Raw genomic sequence first — 17,006 nt, forward strand, 5'->3', positions numbered from 1 at the left:
CAGAACATGATCAATGACCAGACACCATGGACCATGGAGTGACCCCAGAACATGATCAATGATCAGACACCATGGACCATGGGGTGACCCCAGAACATTATCAATGACCAGACACCATGGACCATGGGGTGACCCCAGAACATTATCAATCATCAGACACCATGGACCATGGAGTACCCCAGAACATGATCAATGACCAAACACCATGGACCATGGAGTGACCCCAGAACATGATCAAAGATCAGACACCATGGACCATGGGGTGACCCCAGAACATTATCAATGATCAGATACCATGGACCATGGAGTGACCCCAGAACATTATCAATGATCAGACACCATGGACCATGGGGTGACCCCAGAACATGATCAATCGTCAGACACCATGGACCATGGAGTGACCCCAGAACATGATCAATGACCAGACACCATGGACCATGGAGTGACCCCAGAACATGATCAATGATCAGACACCATGGACCATGGGGTGATCGCAGAACATTATCAATGATCAGACACCATGAACCATGGGGTGACCCCAGAACATTATCAATGATCAGACACCATGAACCATGGGGTGACCCCAGAACATTATCAATGATCAGACACCATGAACCATGGGGTGACCCCAGAACATGATCAATGACCAGACACCATGGACCATGGAGTGACCCCAGAACATGATCAATGATCAGACACCATGGACCATGGAGTGACCCCAGAACATGACCAATGATCAGACACCATGGACCATGGAGTGACCCCAGAAAATTATCAATGATCAGACACCATGAACCATGGAGTGACCCAAGAACATGATCAATGATCAGACACCATGGACCATGGAGTGACCCCAGAACATGATCAATGATCAGACACAATGGACCATTGAGTGACCCCAGAACATTATCAATGATCAGACACCATGGACCATGGAGTGACCCCAGAACATTATCAATGACCAGACACCATGGACCATGGAGTGACCCCAGAACATTATCAATGATCAGACACCATGGACCATGGAGTGACCCCAGAACATGATCAATGATCAGAGACCATGGACCATGGGGTGACCCCATAACATGATCAGACGCCATGGACCATGGAGTGACCCCAGAACATTATCAATGATCAGACGCCATAGACCATGGAGTGACCCCAGAACATTATCAATGACCAGACACCATGGACCATGGAATGACCCCAGAACATTATCAATGATCAGACACCATGGACCATGGCGTAACCCCAGAACATTATCAATGACCAGACACCATGGACCATGGAATGACCCCAGAACATTATCAATGATCAGAAACCATGGACCATGGGGTGACCCCAGAACATTATCAATAATCAGACACCATGGACCATGGAGTGACCCCAGAACATTATCAATGATCAGACACTATCGACCATGGAGTGACCCCAGAACATTATCAATGATCAGACACCATGGACCATGGAGTGACCCCAGAACATGATCAATGATCAGACACCATGGACCATGGAGTGACCCCAGAACATTATCAATGATCAGACACCATGGACCATGGAATGACCACAGAACATTATCAATGATCAGACACCATGGACCATGGAGTGACCCCAGAACATTATCAATGATCAGACACCATGGACCATGGAATGACCACAGAACATTATCAATGATCAGACACAATGGACCATGGAGTGACCCAAGAACATTATCAATGATCAGACACAATGGACCATGGAGTGACCCCAGAACATGATCAATGATCAGACACCATGGACCATGGAGTGACCCCAGAACATTATCAATGATCAGACACCATGGACCATGGAGTGACCCCAGAACATTGTCAATGATCAGACACCATGGACCATGGAGTGACCCCAGAACATGATCAATGATCAGAGACCATGGACCATGGGGTGACCCCATAACATGATCAGACGCCATGGACCATGGAGTGACCCCAGAAAATGATCAATGATCAGACGCCATGGACCATGGAGTGACCCCAGAACATGATCAATGATCAGAGACCATGGACCATGGGGTGACCCCAGAACATTATCAATGATCAGACACCATGAACCATGGGGTGATCGCAGAACATTATCAATGATCAGACACCATGAACCATGGAGTGACCCCAGAACATTATCAATGATCAGACACAATGGACCATGGAATGACCACAGAACTTTCTCAATGATCAGACACCATGGACCATGGAGTGACCCCAGAACATTTTCAATGATCAGACACAATGGACCATGGAGTGACCCCAGAACATTATCAATGATCAGACACCATGGACCATGGAGTGACCCCAGAACATTATCAATGATCAGACACCATGGACCATTGTGTGACCCCAGAACATTATCAATGATCAGACTCCATGGACCATGGAATGACCCCAGAACATTATCAATGATCAGACACCATGGACCATGGAGTGACCCCAGAACATTTTCAATGATCAGACACAATGGACCATGGAGTGACCCCAAAACATTATCAATGATCAGACACCATGGACCATGGGGTGACCCCAGAACATTATCAATCATCAGACACCATGGACCATGGAGTGACCCCAGAAAATTATCAATGATCAGACACCATGGACCATGGAGTGACCCCAGAACATTATCAATGATCAGACACCATGGACCATTGTGTGACCCCAGAACATTATCAATGATCAGACACCATGGACCATGGAGTGACCCCAGAACATTGTCAATGATCAGACACCATGGACCATGGAGTGACCCCAGAACATTATCAATGATCAGACACCATGAACCATGGGGTGACCCCAGAACATGATCAATGACCAGACACCATGGACCATGGGGTGAACCCAGAACATTATCAATGATCAGACACCATGGACCATGGAGTGACCCCAGAACATTATCTATGATCAGACACCATGGACCATGGAGTGACCCCAGAACATTATCAATGATCAGACACCATGAACCACGGAGTGACCCCAGAACATTATCAATGATCAGACACCATGAACCATGGAGTGACCCCAGAACATTATCAATGATCAGACACAATGGACCATGGAATGACCACAGAACTTTCTCAATGATCAGACACCATGGACCATGGAGTGACCCCAGAACATTTTCAATGATCAGACACAATGGACCATGGAGTGACCCCAGAACATTATCAATGATCAGACACCATGGACCATGGAGTGACCCCAGAACATTATCAATGATCAGACACCATGGACCATTGTGTGACCCCAGAACATTATCAATGATCAGACTCCATGGACCATGGAATGACCCCAGAACATTATCAATGATCAGACACCATGGACCATGGAGTGACCCCAGAACATTTTCAATGATCAGACACAATGGACCATGGAGTGACCCCAGAACATTATCAATGATCAGACACCATGGACCATGGGGTGACCCCAGAACATTATCAATCATCAGACACCATGGACCATGGAGTGACCCCAGAACATTATCAATGATCAGACACCATGGACCATGGAGTGACCCCAGAACATTATCAATGATCAGACACCATGGACCATTGTGTGACCCCAGAACATTATCAATGATCAGACACCATGGACCATGGAGTGACCCCAGAACATTGTCAATGATCAGACACCATGGACCATGGAGTGACCCCAGAACATTATCAATGATCAGACACCATGAACCATGGGGTGACCCCAGAACATTATCAATAATCAGACACCATGAACCACGGAGTGACCCCAGAACATTATCAATGACAAGACACCATGGACCATGGAGTGACCCCAGAACATGATCAATGATCAGACACCATGGACCATGGAGTGACCCCAGAACATGATCAATGATCAGACACCATGGACCATGGAGTGACCCCAGAACATTATCAATGATCAGACACCATGGACCATGGAATGACCCCAGAACATTATCAATGATCAGACACCATGGACCATGGAATGACCCCAGAACATTATCAATGATCAGACGCCATGGACCATGGAGTGACCCCAGAACATTATCAATGATCATTATCAGTGACCCCAGAACATTATCAATGATCAGACGCCATAGACCATGGAGTGACCCCAGAACATTATCAATCATCAGACACCATGGACCATATGGAGACCCATGGACCATGGACCATGGAATGACCCCAGAACATTATCAATGATCAGACACCATGGACCATGGGGTGACCCCAGAACATTATCAATAATCAGACACCATGGACCATGGAGTGACCCCAGAACCTTATCAATGATCAGACACCATGGACCATTGTGTGACCCCAGAACATTATCAATGATCAGACTCCATGGACCATGGAATGACCCCAGAACATTATCAATGATCAGACACCATGGACCATGGAGTGACCCCAGAACATTTTCAATGATCAGACACAATGGACCATGGAGTGACCCCAGAACATTATCAATGATCAGACACCATGGACCATGGGGTGACCCCAGAACATTATCAATCATCAGACACCATGGACCATGGAGTGACCCCAGAACATTATCAATGATCAGACACCATGGACCATGGAGTGACCCCAGAACATTATCAATGATCAGACACCATGGACCATTGTGTGACCCCAGAACATTATCAATGATCAGACACCATGGACCATGGAGTGACCCCAGAACATTGTCAATGATCAGACACCATGGACCATGGAGTGACCCCAGAACATTATCAATGATCAGACACCATGAACCATGGGGTGACCCCAGAACATTATCAATAATCAGACACCATGAACCACGGAGTGACCCCAGAACATTATCAATGACCAGACACCATGGACCATGGAGTGACCCCAGAACATGATCAATGATCAGACACCATGGACCATGGAGTGACCCCAGAACATGATCAATGATCAGACACCATGGACCATGGAGTGACCCCAGAACATTATCAATGATCAGACACCATGGACCATGGAATGACCCCAGAACATTATCAATGATCAGACACCATGGACCATGGAATGACCCCAGAACATTATCAATGATCAGACGCCATGGACCATGGAGTGACCCCAGAACATTATCAATGATCATTATCAGTGACCCCAGAACATTATCAATGATCAGACGCCATAGACCATGGAGTGACCCCAGAACATTATCAATCATCAGACACCATGGACCATATGGAGACCCATGGACCATGGAATGACCCCAGAACATTATCAATGATCAGACACCATGGACCATGGGGTGACCCCAGAACATTATCAATAATCAGACACCATGGACCATGGAGTGACCCCAGAACCTTATCAATGATCAGACACCATCGACCATGGAGTGACCCCAGAACATTATCAATGATCAGACACCATGAACCACGGAGTGACCCCAGAACATGATCAATGACCAGACACCATGGACCATGGGGTGAACCCAGAACATTATCAATGATCAGACACCATGGACCATGGAGTGACCCCAGAACATTATCTATGATCAGACACCATGGACCATGGAGTGACCCCAGAACATTATCAATGATCAGACACCATGAACCACGGAGTGACCCCAGAACATTATTAATGACCAGACACCATGGACCATGGGGTGAACCCAGAACATTATCAATGATCAGAAACCATGGACCATGGAGTGACCCCAGAACATGATCAATGATCAGACACCATGGACCATGGAGTGACCCCAGAACATTATCAATGATCAGACACCATGGACCATGGAATGACCACAGAACATTATCAATGATCAGACACCATGAACCACGGAGTGACCCCAGAACATTATTAATGACCAGACACCATGGACCATGGGGTGAACCCAGAACATTATCAATGATCAGAAACCATGGACCATGGAGTGACCCCAGAACATGATCAATGATCAGACACCATGGACCATGGAATGACCACAGAACATTATCAATGATCAGACACAATGGACCATGGAGTGACCCCAGAACATTATCAATGATCAGACACCATGGACCATGGAGTGACCCCAGAACATTTTCAATGATCAGACACAATGGACCATGGAGTGACCCCAGAACATTATCAATGATCAGACACCATGGAGCATTGTGTGACCCCAGAACATTATCAATGATCAGACACCATGGACCATTGTGTGACCCCAGAACATTATCAATGATCAGACACCATGGACCATGGAGTGACCCCAGAACATTGTCAATGATCAGACACCATGGACCATGGAGTGACCCCAGAAAATGATCAATGATCAGACACCATCGACCATGGAGTGACCCCAGAACATTATCAATGATCAGACACCATGAACCACGGAGTGACCCCAGAACATGATCAATGACCAGACACCATGGACCATGGGGTGAACCCAGAACATTATCAATGATCAGACACCATGGACCATGGAGTGTCCCCAGAACATTATCTATGATCAGACACCATGGACCATGGAGTGACCCCAGAACATTATCAATGATCAGACACCATGGACCATGGAGTGACCCCAGAACATTATCAATGATCAGACACCATGAACCATGGGGTGACCCCAGAACATTATCAATAATCAGACACCATGAACCACGGAGTGACCCCAGAACATTATCAATGACCAGACACCATGAACCATGGGGTGACCCCAGAACATTATCAATGATCAGACACCATGGACCATGGAGTGACCACAGAACATTATCAATGATCAGACACAATGGACCATGGAGTGACCCCAGAACATTATCAATGATCAGACACCATGGACCATGGAGTGACCCCAGAACATTTTCAATGATCAGACACAATGGACCATGGAGTGACCCCAGAACATTATCAATGATCAGACACCATGGAGCATTGTGTGACCCCAGAACATTATCAATGATCAGACACCATGGACCATTGTGTGACCCCAGAACATTATCAATGATCAGACACCATGGACCATGGAGTGACCCCAGAACATTGTCAATGATCAGACACCATGGACCATGGAGTGACCCCAGAAAATGATCAATGATCAGACACCATCGACCATGGAGTGACCCCAGAACATTATCAATGATCAGACACCATGAACCACGGAGTGACCCCAGAACATGATCAATGACCAGACACCATGGACCATGGGGTGAACCCAGAACATTATCAATGATCAGACACCATGGACCATGGAGTGTCCCCAGAACATTATCTATGATCAGACACCATGGACCATGGAGTGACCCCAGAACATTATCAATGATCAGACACCATGGACCATGGAGTGACCCCAGAACATTATCAATGATCAGACACCATGAACCATGGGGTGACCCCAGAACATTATCAATAATCAGACACCATGAACCACGGAGTGACCCCAGAACATTATCAATGACCAGACACCATGGACCATGGGGTGAACCCAGAACATTATCAATGATCAGACACCATGGACCATGGAGTGACCCCAGAACATGATCAATGATCAGACACCATGGACCATGGTGTGACCCCAGAACATTATCAATGATCAGACACCATGGACCATGGGGTGGTCGCAGAACATTATCAATGATCAGACACCATGGACCATGGAGTGACCCCAGAACATTATCAATGACCAGACACCATGGACCATGGAGTGACCCCAGAACATTATCAATGATCAGACACCATGGACCATGGAGTGACCCCAGAACATTATCAATGATCAGACACCATGAACCATGGGGTGACCCCAGAACATTATCAATCATCAGACACCATGGACCATAGGGAGACCCCAGAACATGATCAATGATCAGACACCATGGACCATTGAGTGACCCCAGAACATGATCAATGACCAGACACCATGGACCATGGAGTGACCCCAGAACATGATTAATGACCACACACCATGGAGCATGGGGTGCCCCTCACTCATCCTGGACTGGATCTGACACCATCCACCAGGATATGACCCCAGAGAATAGACCCCATGGGGGCAGGTGAGGGGCTGTAGAGTTGTTCCATCATTATAGAAAGGGGATTTTGGATGTTACGGATCTGATTGATTCTATCGTTATTTTAGGATTCAGACCTTTGTATAACATTGTGCGAAAGTTACTTCCTTCCCAGTAACTGATGTTCACTCTCGTGAAGACATTGAACTTTTCAGGATAATAAACTTCAAAGACGACTCCAGTTTCTGGTGATGGTTTATAATCGTGGATTAACACTCTGCTGACTGGAAGAGGCTCTGCAAGAGAGACCAAAGAGTTAGAACCTCCTACACCTGAGGAGAATGGTGGCCGAGGCCGACGTACTTACTGGTCAGAACTGTTACGGATCTCGTGGGTCTTGGAGCCAGATTGTCGTTTATCACCATCAATGTGATGATGTAGTAAAGTCCGTGGTAAGTGGCATTGAAGACCAGAGGACTCGGCAACGAACTGTTAAACTCTTCAAATTGAAAAAAATAATTCCTGGATTCCCCAGTGATCTTCACCACGTAGACCGAGGAGTGTGAGGACATCACGTCTGAGTCCTCCAAGGACATGACCAGGAGGTTCTCATCTGTGACTGTGACCTGAAACATCCATGATCCCTGGAAGCAAACATCAAGTCATGAGGTGTCCTCCTGGAGACAGCATCTACCTACCTCTGTACATAAGAAGTGGGGTTCCTATATCTGGGGGGGGGGGGGGCTTCTAATTCTGTGCCTGTATCTATGTCCTGTTCCTATACCTAAGCAGTGGTTCTGTTCTTGTATCCAAATGTGCCCGGTTCTGTTCCTATACCTAGCTAGTGTGCCCGGTTCTGTTCCTATACCTAGCTAGTGTGCCCGGTTCTGTTCCTATACCTAGCTAGTGTGCCCGGTTCTGTTCCTATACCTAGCTAGTGTGCCCGGTTCTGTTCCTATACCTAGCTAGTGTGCCCGGTTCTGTTCCTATACCTAGCTAGTGTGCCCGGTTCTGTTCCTATACCTAGCTAGTGTGCCCGGTTCTGTTCCTATACCTAGCTAGTGTGCCCGGTTCTGTTTCTATACCTAGCTAGTGTGCCCGGTTCTGTTCCTATACCTAGCTAGTGTGCCCAGTTCTGTTCCTATACCTAGCTAGTGTGCCCGGTTCTGTTCCTATACCTAGCTAGTGTGCCCGGTTCTGTTTCTATACCTAGCTAGTGTGCCTGGTTCTGTTCCTATACCTAGCTAGTGTGCCTGGTTCTGTTCCTATACCTAGCTAGTGTGCCTGGTTCTGTTCCTATACCTAGCTAGTGTGCCTGGTTCTGTTCCTATACCTAGCTAGTGTGCCCGGTTCTGTTCCTATACCTAGCAAGTGTGCCTGGTTCTGTTCCTATACCTAGCTAGTGTGCCCGGTTCTGTTCCTATACCTAGCTAGTGTGCCTGGTTCTGTTCCTATACCTAGCTAGTGTGCCCGGTTCTGTTCCTATACCTAGCTAGTGTGCCCGGTTCTGTTCCTATACCTAGCTAGTGTGCCTGGTTCTGTTCCTATACCTAGCTAGTGTGCCTGGTTCTGTTCCTATACCTAGCTAGTGTGCCTGGTTCTGTTCCTATACCTTGCTAGTGTGCCCGGTTCTGTTCCTATACCTAGCTAGTGTGCCCGGTTCTGTTCCTATACCTAGCTAGTGTGCCCGGTTCTGTTCCTATACCTAGCTAGTGTGCCCGGTTCTGTTCCTATGCCTAGCTAGTGTGCCCGGTTCTGTTCCTATACCTAGCTAGTGTGCCCGGTTCTGTTCCTATACCTAGCTAGTGTGCCCGGTTCTGTTCCTATGCCTAGCTAGTGTGCCTGGTTCTGTTCCTATACCTAGCTAGTGTGCCTGGTTCTGTTCCTATACCTAGCTAGTGTGCCTGGTTCTGTTTCTATACCTAGCTAGTGTGCCTGGTTCTGTTCCTATACCTAGCTAGTGTGCCTGGTTCTGTTCCTATACCTAGCTAGTGTGCCCGGTTCTGTTCCTATACCTAGCTAGTGTGCCCGGTTCTGTTCCTATACCTAGCTAGTGTGCCCGGTTCTGTTCCTATACCTAGCTAGTGTGCCCGGTTCTGTTCCTATACCTAGCTAGTGTGCCTGGTTCTGTTCCTATACCTAGCTAGTGTGCCTGGTTCTGTTCCTATACCTAGCTAGTGTGCCCGGTTCTGTTCCTATACCTAGCTAGTGTGCCTGGTTCTGTTCCTATACCTAGCTAGTGTGCCTGGTTCTGTTCCTATACCTAGCTAGTGTGCCTGGTTCTGTTTCTATACCTAGCTAGTGTGCCTGGTTCTGTTCCTATACCTAGCTAGTGTGCCTGGTTCTGTTCCTATACCTAGCTAGTGTGCCCGGTTCTGTTCCTATACCTAGCTAGTGTGCCTGGTTCTGTTCCTATACCTAGCTAGTGTGCCTGGTTCTGTTTCTATACCTAGCTAGTGTGCCCGGTTCTGTTCCTATACCTAGCTAGTGTGCCCGGTTCTGTTCCTATACCTAGCTAGTGTGCCCGGTACTGTTCCTATACCTAGCTAGTGTGCCCGGTTCTGTTCCTATACCTAGCTAGTGTGCCCGGTTCTGTTCCTATACCTAGCTAGTGTGCCCGGTTCTGTTCCTATACCTAGCTAGTGTGCCCGGTTCTGTTCCTATACCTAGCTAGTGTGCCTGGTTCTGTTCCTATACCTAGCTAGTGTGCCCGGTTCTGTTCCTATACCTAGCTAGTGTGCCTGGTTCTGTTCCTATACCTAGCTAGTTTGCCTGGTTCTGTTCCTATACCTAGCTAGTGTGCCTGGTTCTGTTCCTATACCTAGCTAGTGTGCCTGGTTCTGTTCCTATACCTAGCTAGTGTGCCTGGTTCTGTTTCTATACCTAGCTAGTGTGCCTGGTTCTGTTCCTATACCTAGCTAGTGTGCCTGGTTCTGTTCCTATACCTAGCTAGTGTGCCTGGTTCTGTTCCTATACCTAGCTAGTGTGCCTGGTTCTGTTCCTATACCTAGCTAGTGTGCCCGGTACTGTTCCTATACCTAGCTAGTGTGCCTGGTTCTGTTCCTATACCTAGCTAGTGTGCCTGGTTCTGTTCCTATACCTAGCTAGTGTGCCTGGTTCTGTTTCTATACCTAGCTAGTGTGCCTGGTTCTGTTCCTATACCTAGCTAGTGTGCCTGGTTCTGTTCCTATACCTAGCTAGTGTGCCTGGTTCTGTTCCTATACCTAGCTAGTGTGCCCGGTTCTGTTCCTATACCTAGCTAGTGTGCCCGGTTCTGTTCCTATACCTAGCTAGTGTGCCTGGTTCTGTTCCTATACCTAGCTAGTGTGCCTGGTTCTGTTCCTATACCTAGCTAGTGTGCCTGGTTCTGTTCCTATACCTAGCTAGTGTGCCCGGTTCTGTTCCTATACCTAGCTAGTGTGCCTGGTTCTGTTCCTATACCTAGCTAGTGTGCCTGGTTCTGTTCCTATACCTAGCTAGTGTGCCCGGTTCTGTTCCTATACCTAGCTAGTGTGCCTGGTTCTGTTCCTATACCTTGCTAGTGTGCCTGGTTCTGTTCCTATACCTAGCTAGTGTGCCTGGTTCTGTTCCTATACCTAGCTAGTGTGCCTGGTTCTGTTCCTATACCTAGCTAGTGTGCCCGGTTCTGTTCCTATACCTAGCTAGTGTGCCTGGTTCTGTTCCTATACCTAGCTAGTGTGCCTGGTTCTGTTCCTATACCTAGCTAGTGTGCCTGGTTCTGTTCCTATACCTAGCTAGTGTGCCTGGTTCTGTTCCTATACCTAGCTAGTGTGCCTGGTTCTGTTCCTATACCTAGCTAGTGTGCCTGGTTCTGTTCCTATACCTAGCTAGTGTGCCTGGTTCTGTTTCTATACCTAGCTAGTGTGCCTGGTTCTGTTCCTATACCTAGCTAGTGTGCCTGGTTCTGTTCCTATACCTAGCTAGTGTGCCTGGTTCTGTTCCTATACCTAGCTAGTGTGCCTGGTTCTGTTCCTATACCTAGCTAGTGTGCCTGGTTCTGTTCCTATACCTAGCTAGTGTGCCCGGTTCTGTTCCTATACCTAGCTAGTGTGCCCGGTTCTGTTCCTATACCTAGCTAGTGTGCCTGGTTCTGTTCCTATACCTAGCTAGTGTGCCTGGTTCTGTTCCTATACCTAGCTAGTGTGCCTGGTTCTGTTCCTATACCTAGCTAGTGTGCCTGGTTCTGTTCCTATACCTAGCTAGTGTGCCTGGTTCTGTTCCTATACCTAGCTAGTGTGCCCGGTTCTGTTCCTATACCTAGCTAGTGTGCCTGGTTCTGTTCCTATACCTTGCTAGTGTGCCCGGTTCTGTTCCTATACCTAGCTAGTGTGCCTGGTTCTGTTCCTATACCTTGCTAGTGTGCCTGGTTCTGTTCCTATACCTAGCTAGTGTGCCTGGTTCTGTTCCTATACCTAGCTAGTGTGCCTGGTTCTGTTCCTATACCTAGCTAGTGTGCCTGGTTCTGTTCCTATACCTAGCTAGTGTGCCTGGTTCTGTTCCTATACCTAGCTAGTGTGCCTGGTTCTGTTCCTATACCTAGCTAGTGTGCCTGGTTCTGTTCCTATACCTAGCTAGTGTGCCTGGTTCTGTTCCTATACAAAGCTAGTGTGCCTGGTTCTGTTCCTATACCTAGCTAGTGTGCCTGGTTCTGTTCCTATACCTAGCTAGTGTGCCTGGTTCTGTTTCTATACCTAGCTAGTGTGCCTGGTTCTGTTCCTATACCTAGCTAGTGTGCCCGGTTCTGTTCCTATACCTAGCTAGTGTGCCTGGTTCTGTTCCTATACCTAGCTAGTGTGCCCGGTTCTGTTCCTATACCTAGCTAGTGTGCCCGGTTCTGTTTCTATACCTAGCTAGTGTGCCCGGTTCTGTTCCTATACCTAGCTAGTGTGCCCGGTTCTGTTCCTATACCTAGCTAGTGTGCCCGGTTCTGTTCCTATACCTAGCTAGTGTGCCTGGTTCTGTTCCTATACCTAGCTAGTGTGCCTGGTTCTGTTCCTATACCTAGCTAGTGTGCCTGGTTCTGTTCCTATACCTAGCTAGTGTGCCTGGTTCTGTTCCTATACCTAGCTAGTGTGCCTGGTTCTGTTCCTATACCTAGCTAGTGTGCCCGGTTCTGTTCCTATACCTAGCTAGTGTGCCCGGTTCTGTTCCTATACCTAGCTAGTTTGCCTGGTTCTGTTCCTATACCTAGCTAGTGTGCCTGGTTCTGTTCCTATACCTAGCTAGTGTGCCTGGTTCTGTTCCTATACCTAGCTAGTGTGCCCGGTTCTGTTCCTATACCTAGCTAGTGTGCCCGGTACTGTTCCTATACCTAGCTAGTGTGCCCGGTTCTGTTCCTATACCTAGCTAGTGTGCCCGGTTCTGTTCCTATACCTAGCTAGTGTGCCTGGTTCTGTTCCTATACCTAGCTAGTGTGCCTGGTTCTGTTCCTATACCTAGCTAGTGTGCCCGGTACTGTTCCTATACCTAGCTAGTGTGCCTGGTTCTGTTCCTATACCTAGCTAGTGTGCCTGGTTCTGTTCCTATACCTAGCTAGTGTGCCCGGTTCTGTTCCTATACCTAGCTAGTGTGCCCGGTACTGTTCCTATACCTAGCTAGTGTGCCTGGTTCTGTTCCTATACCTAGCTAGTGTGCCTGGTTCTGTTTCTATACCTAGCTAGTGTGCCTGGTTCTGTTCCTATACCTAGCTAGTGTGCCCGGTTCTGTTCCTATACCTAGCTAGTGTGCCTGGTTCTGTTCCTATACCTAGCTAGTGTGCCCGGTTCTGTTCCTATACCTAGCTAGTGTGCCCGGTTCTGTTTCTATACCTAGCTAGTGTGCCCGGTTCTGTTCCTATACCTAGCTAGTGTGCCCGGTTCTGTTCCTATACCTAGCTAGTGTGCCCGGTTCTGTTCCTATACCTAGCTAGTGTGCCTGGTTCTGTTCCTATACCTAGCTAGTGTGCCTGGTTCTGTTCCTATACCTAGCTAGTGTGCCTGGTTCTGTTCCTATACCTAGCTAGTGTGCCTGGTTCTGTTCCTATACCTAGCTAGTGTGCCTGGTTCTGTTCCTATACCTAGCTAGTGTGCCCGGTTCTGTTCCTATACCTAGCTAGTGTGCCCGGTTCTGTTCCTATACCTAGCTAGTGACATCATCACAGGTCCTGCAGGAGAAGGCAGCACCTGAGGACACAAATCGGGATGAGAGAGGGGAGGATGCCTGGGCAGCGGGACAAATGTCCTGCTGACCCCGGGAGATCCGGGGCTCCGGCCAAAAGATCTGGGGCACGGACCTAGCGACGCCCCTGCCTCATAGTCCTATGGTCACATGAATAAATCATAATATCATCATTAAAACCGAAATAACTAAATATCTGTACAGCGATAACACGGATTCTAAAGTAAAGGCGCCCCTAAACCCTAAACAACCATGCGATATGCCAGCCGGGACCACCCTCATGCAACTTTGTGACAAACACAAATTATTAAACAAAAAGCGCATTGAAAATCCCATGAAAACAAACATTTTTACATAAACTCACATCAAAGTGAGAAGATTTATATAAACCACAGAACACAACATCAAGAATTTACACTCCTGAAAATGCTAAAACAAAAACCATGACAAGTTTTTTTCCAGAAATCTCCATGTAAATAAGAATAACTTTTTAATTCATCCGCACACCACCACCTTCACACACACACCACCACCACCACCTTCACACACACACACACACACCACCACCTTCACACACACACACACACACCACCACCTTCACACACCACCACCACCACCTTCACACACCACCACCACCACCTTCACACACACACACACACCACCACCTTCACACACACACACACACCACCACCTTCACACACACACACCACCACCTTCACACACACACACCACCACCTTCACACACACACACCACCACCTTCACACACACCCACCACCACCTTCACACACACACACACCACCACCTTCACACACCCAACACCACTTTCACACACACACACCACCACCTTCACACACACACCACCACCTTCACACACACACCACCACCTTCACACACACACACACACACCACCTTCACACACACACACACACACCACCTTCACACACACACATACCTGTCACTGTGTCACAGTGTAAATGGCAGATAACACTTCTTAGTTACCAGAAATCCTCAGCTCTGTATCACTGGGCTTATAGCTCAGTTAGTTAAGCTCCTGTCTATGGTGCAGAGGGTCCCAGGTTCGAATCTCAGCCTGGGCAAAACTTTATGTAATTTAATTATATATAGAGCCTGTGTCTGGGGAAGCCCTGGAGACCATATATGGACAGATACTTATCTGACCTGATGACGTGGTCCCTGCTCTCTCTGCTAAGCCGACACTTCTCTGAAAAGGATTCCCTCCCGATGTCTGCTCTGGGGAACCCTAGGAGATGCAGTGACCATATATGGACAGATACTGATCTGAAGCTGATGACGTGGTCCCTGCTCTCCGCTAAGCCGACACTTCTCTGAAAAGGATTCCCTGCCCGATGTCTGCTCTGGGGAACCCTAGGAGATGCAGTGACCATATATGGACAGATGCTGATCTGACCTGATGACGTGGTCCCTGCTCTCCGCTAACCCGACACTTCTCTGAAAAGGATTCCCTGCCCGATGTCTGCTCTGGGGAAGCCTAGGAGATGCAGTGACCATATATGGACAGATGCTGATCTGAACCTGATGACGTGGTCCCTGCTCTCCGCTAAGCCGACACTTCTCTGAAAAGGATTCCCTGCCCGATGTCTGCTCTGGGGAAGCCTAGGAGATGCAGTGACCATATATGGACAGATACTGATCTGACCTGATGACGTGGTCCCTGCTCTCCGCTAACCCGACACTTCTCTGAAAAGGATTCCCTGCCCGATGTCTGCTCTGGGGAACCCTAGGAGATGCAGTGACCATATATGGAAAGATGCTGATCTGACCTGATGACGTGGTCCCTGCTCTCCGCTAAGCCGACACTTCTCTGAAAAGGATTCCCTGCCCGATGTCTGCTCTGGGGAACCCTAGGAGATGCAGTGACCATATATGGACAGATGCTGATCTGAAGCTGATGACGTGGTCCCTGCTCTCCGCTAAGCCGACACTTCTCTGAAAAGGATTCCCTCCCGATGTCTGCTCTGGGGAAGCCTAGGAGATGCACTGACCATATATGGACAGATGCTGATCTGACCTGATGACGTGGTCCCTGCTCTGCGCTAACCCGACACTTCTCTGAAAAGGATTCCCGCCCGATGTCTGCTCTGGGGAACCCTAGGAGATGCAGTGACCATATATGGACAGATGGTGATCTGAAGCTGATGACGTGGTCCCTGCTCTCTGCTAAGCCGACACTTCTCTGAAAAGGATTCCCTGCCCGATGTCTGCTCTGGGGAACCCTAGGAGATGCAGTGACCATATATGGACAGATGCTGATCTGACCTGATGACGTGGTCCCTGCTCTCTGCTAACCCGACACTTCTCTGAAAAGGATTCCCTGCCCGATGTCTGCTCTGGGGAACCCTAGGAGATGCAGTGACCATATATGGACAGATGGTGATCTGAAGCTGATGACGTGGTCCCTGCTCTCTGCTAAGCCGACACTTCTCTGAAAAGGATTCCCTGCCCGATGTCTGCTCTGGGGAACCCTAGGAGATGCAGTGACCATATATGGAAAGATGCTGATCTGACCTGATGACGTGGTCCCTGCTCTCCGCTAACCCGACACTTCTCTGAAAAGGATTCCCTCCCGATGTCTGCTCTGGGGAACCCTAGGAGATGCAGTGACCATATATGGACAGATGCTGATCTGACCTGATGACGTGGTCCCTGCTCACTCTGCTAAGCCGACACTTCTCTGAAAAGGATTCCCTGCCCGATGTCTGCTCTGGGGAACCCTAGGAGATGCAGTGACCATATATGGAAAGATGCTGATCTGACCTGATGACGTGGTCCCTGCTCTCCGCTAACCCGACACTTCTCTGAAAAGGATTCCCTCCCGATGTCTGCTCTGGGGAAC

At 48.3% G+C, this 17,006-nt stretch overlaps 1 protein-coding gene across 1 annotated transcript in view; it reads right to left on the reverse strand.

The window, feature by feature from the left end:
• LOC140125904 (receptor-type tyrosine-protein phosphatase O-like) overlaps positions 1–17,006 on the reverse strand; it is a 297,842-nt gene that overhangs the window by 231,145 nt on the left and 49,691 nt on the right. Inside the window, exons 2-3 of the mRNA XM_072144801.1 lie at positions 8,321–8,597; positions 8,091–8,249 (exon numbers count right to left, since the gene is read on the reverse strand). Coding sequence (XP_072000902.1) covers positions 8,091–8,249; positions 8,321–8,597 — 436 coding nt within the window. The remainder of the gene's footprint in view (positions 1–8,090; positions 8,250–8,320; positions 8,598–17,006) is intronic.

Source organism: Engystomops pustulosus, chromosome 4, assembly GCF_040894005.1.
Source record: "Engystomops pustulosus chromosome 4, aEngPut4.maternal, whole genome shotgun sequence".
In the NCBI taxonomy this organism is placed as follows: Eukaryota; Metazoa; Chordata; class Amphibia; order Anura; family Leptodactylidae; genus Engystomops; species Engystomops pustulosus.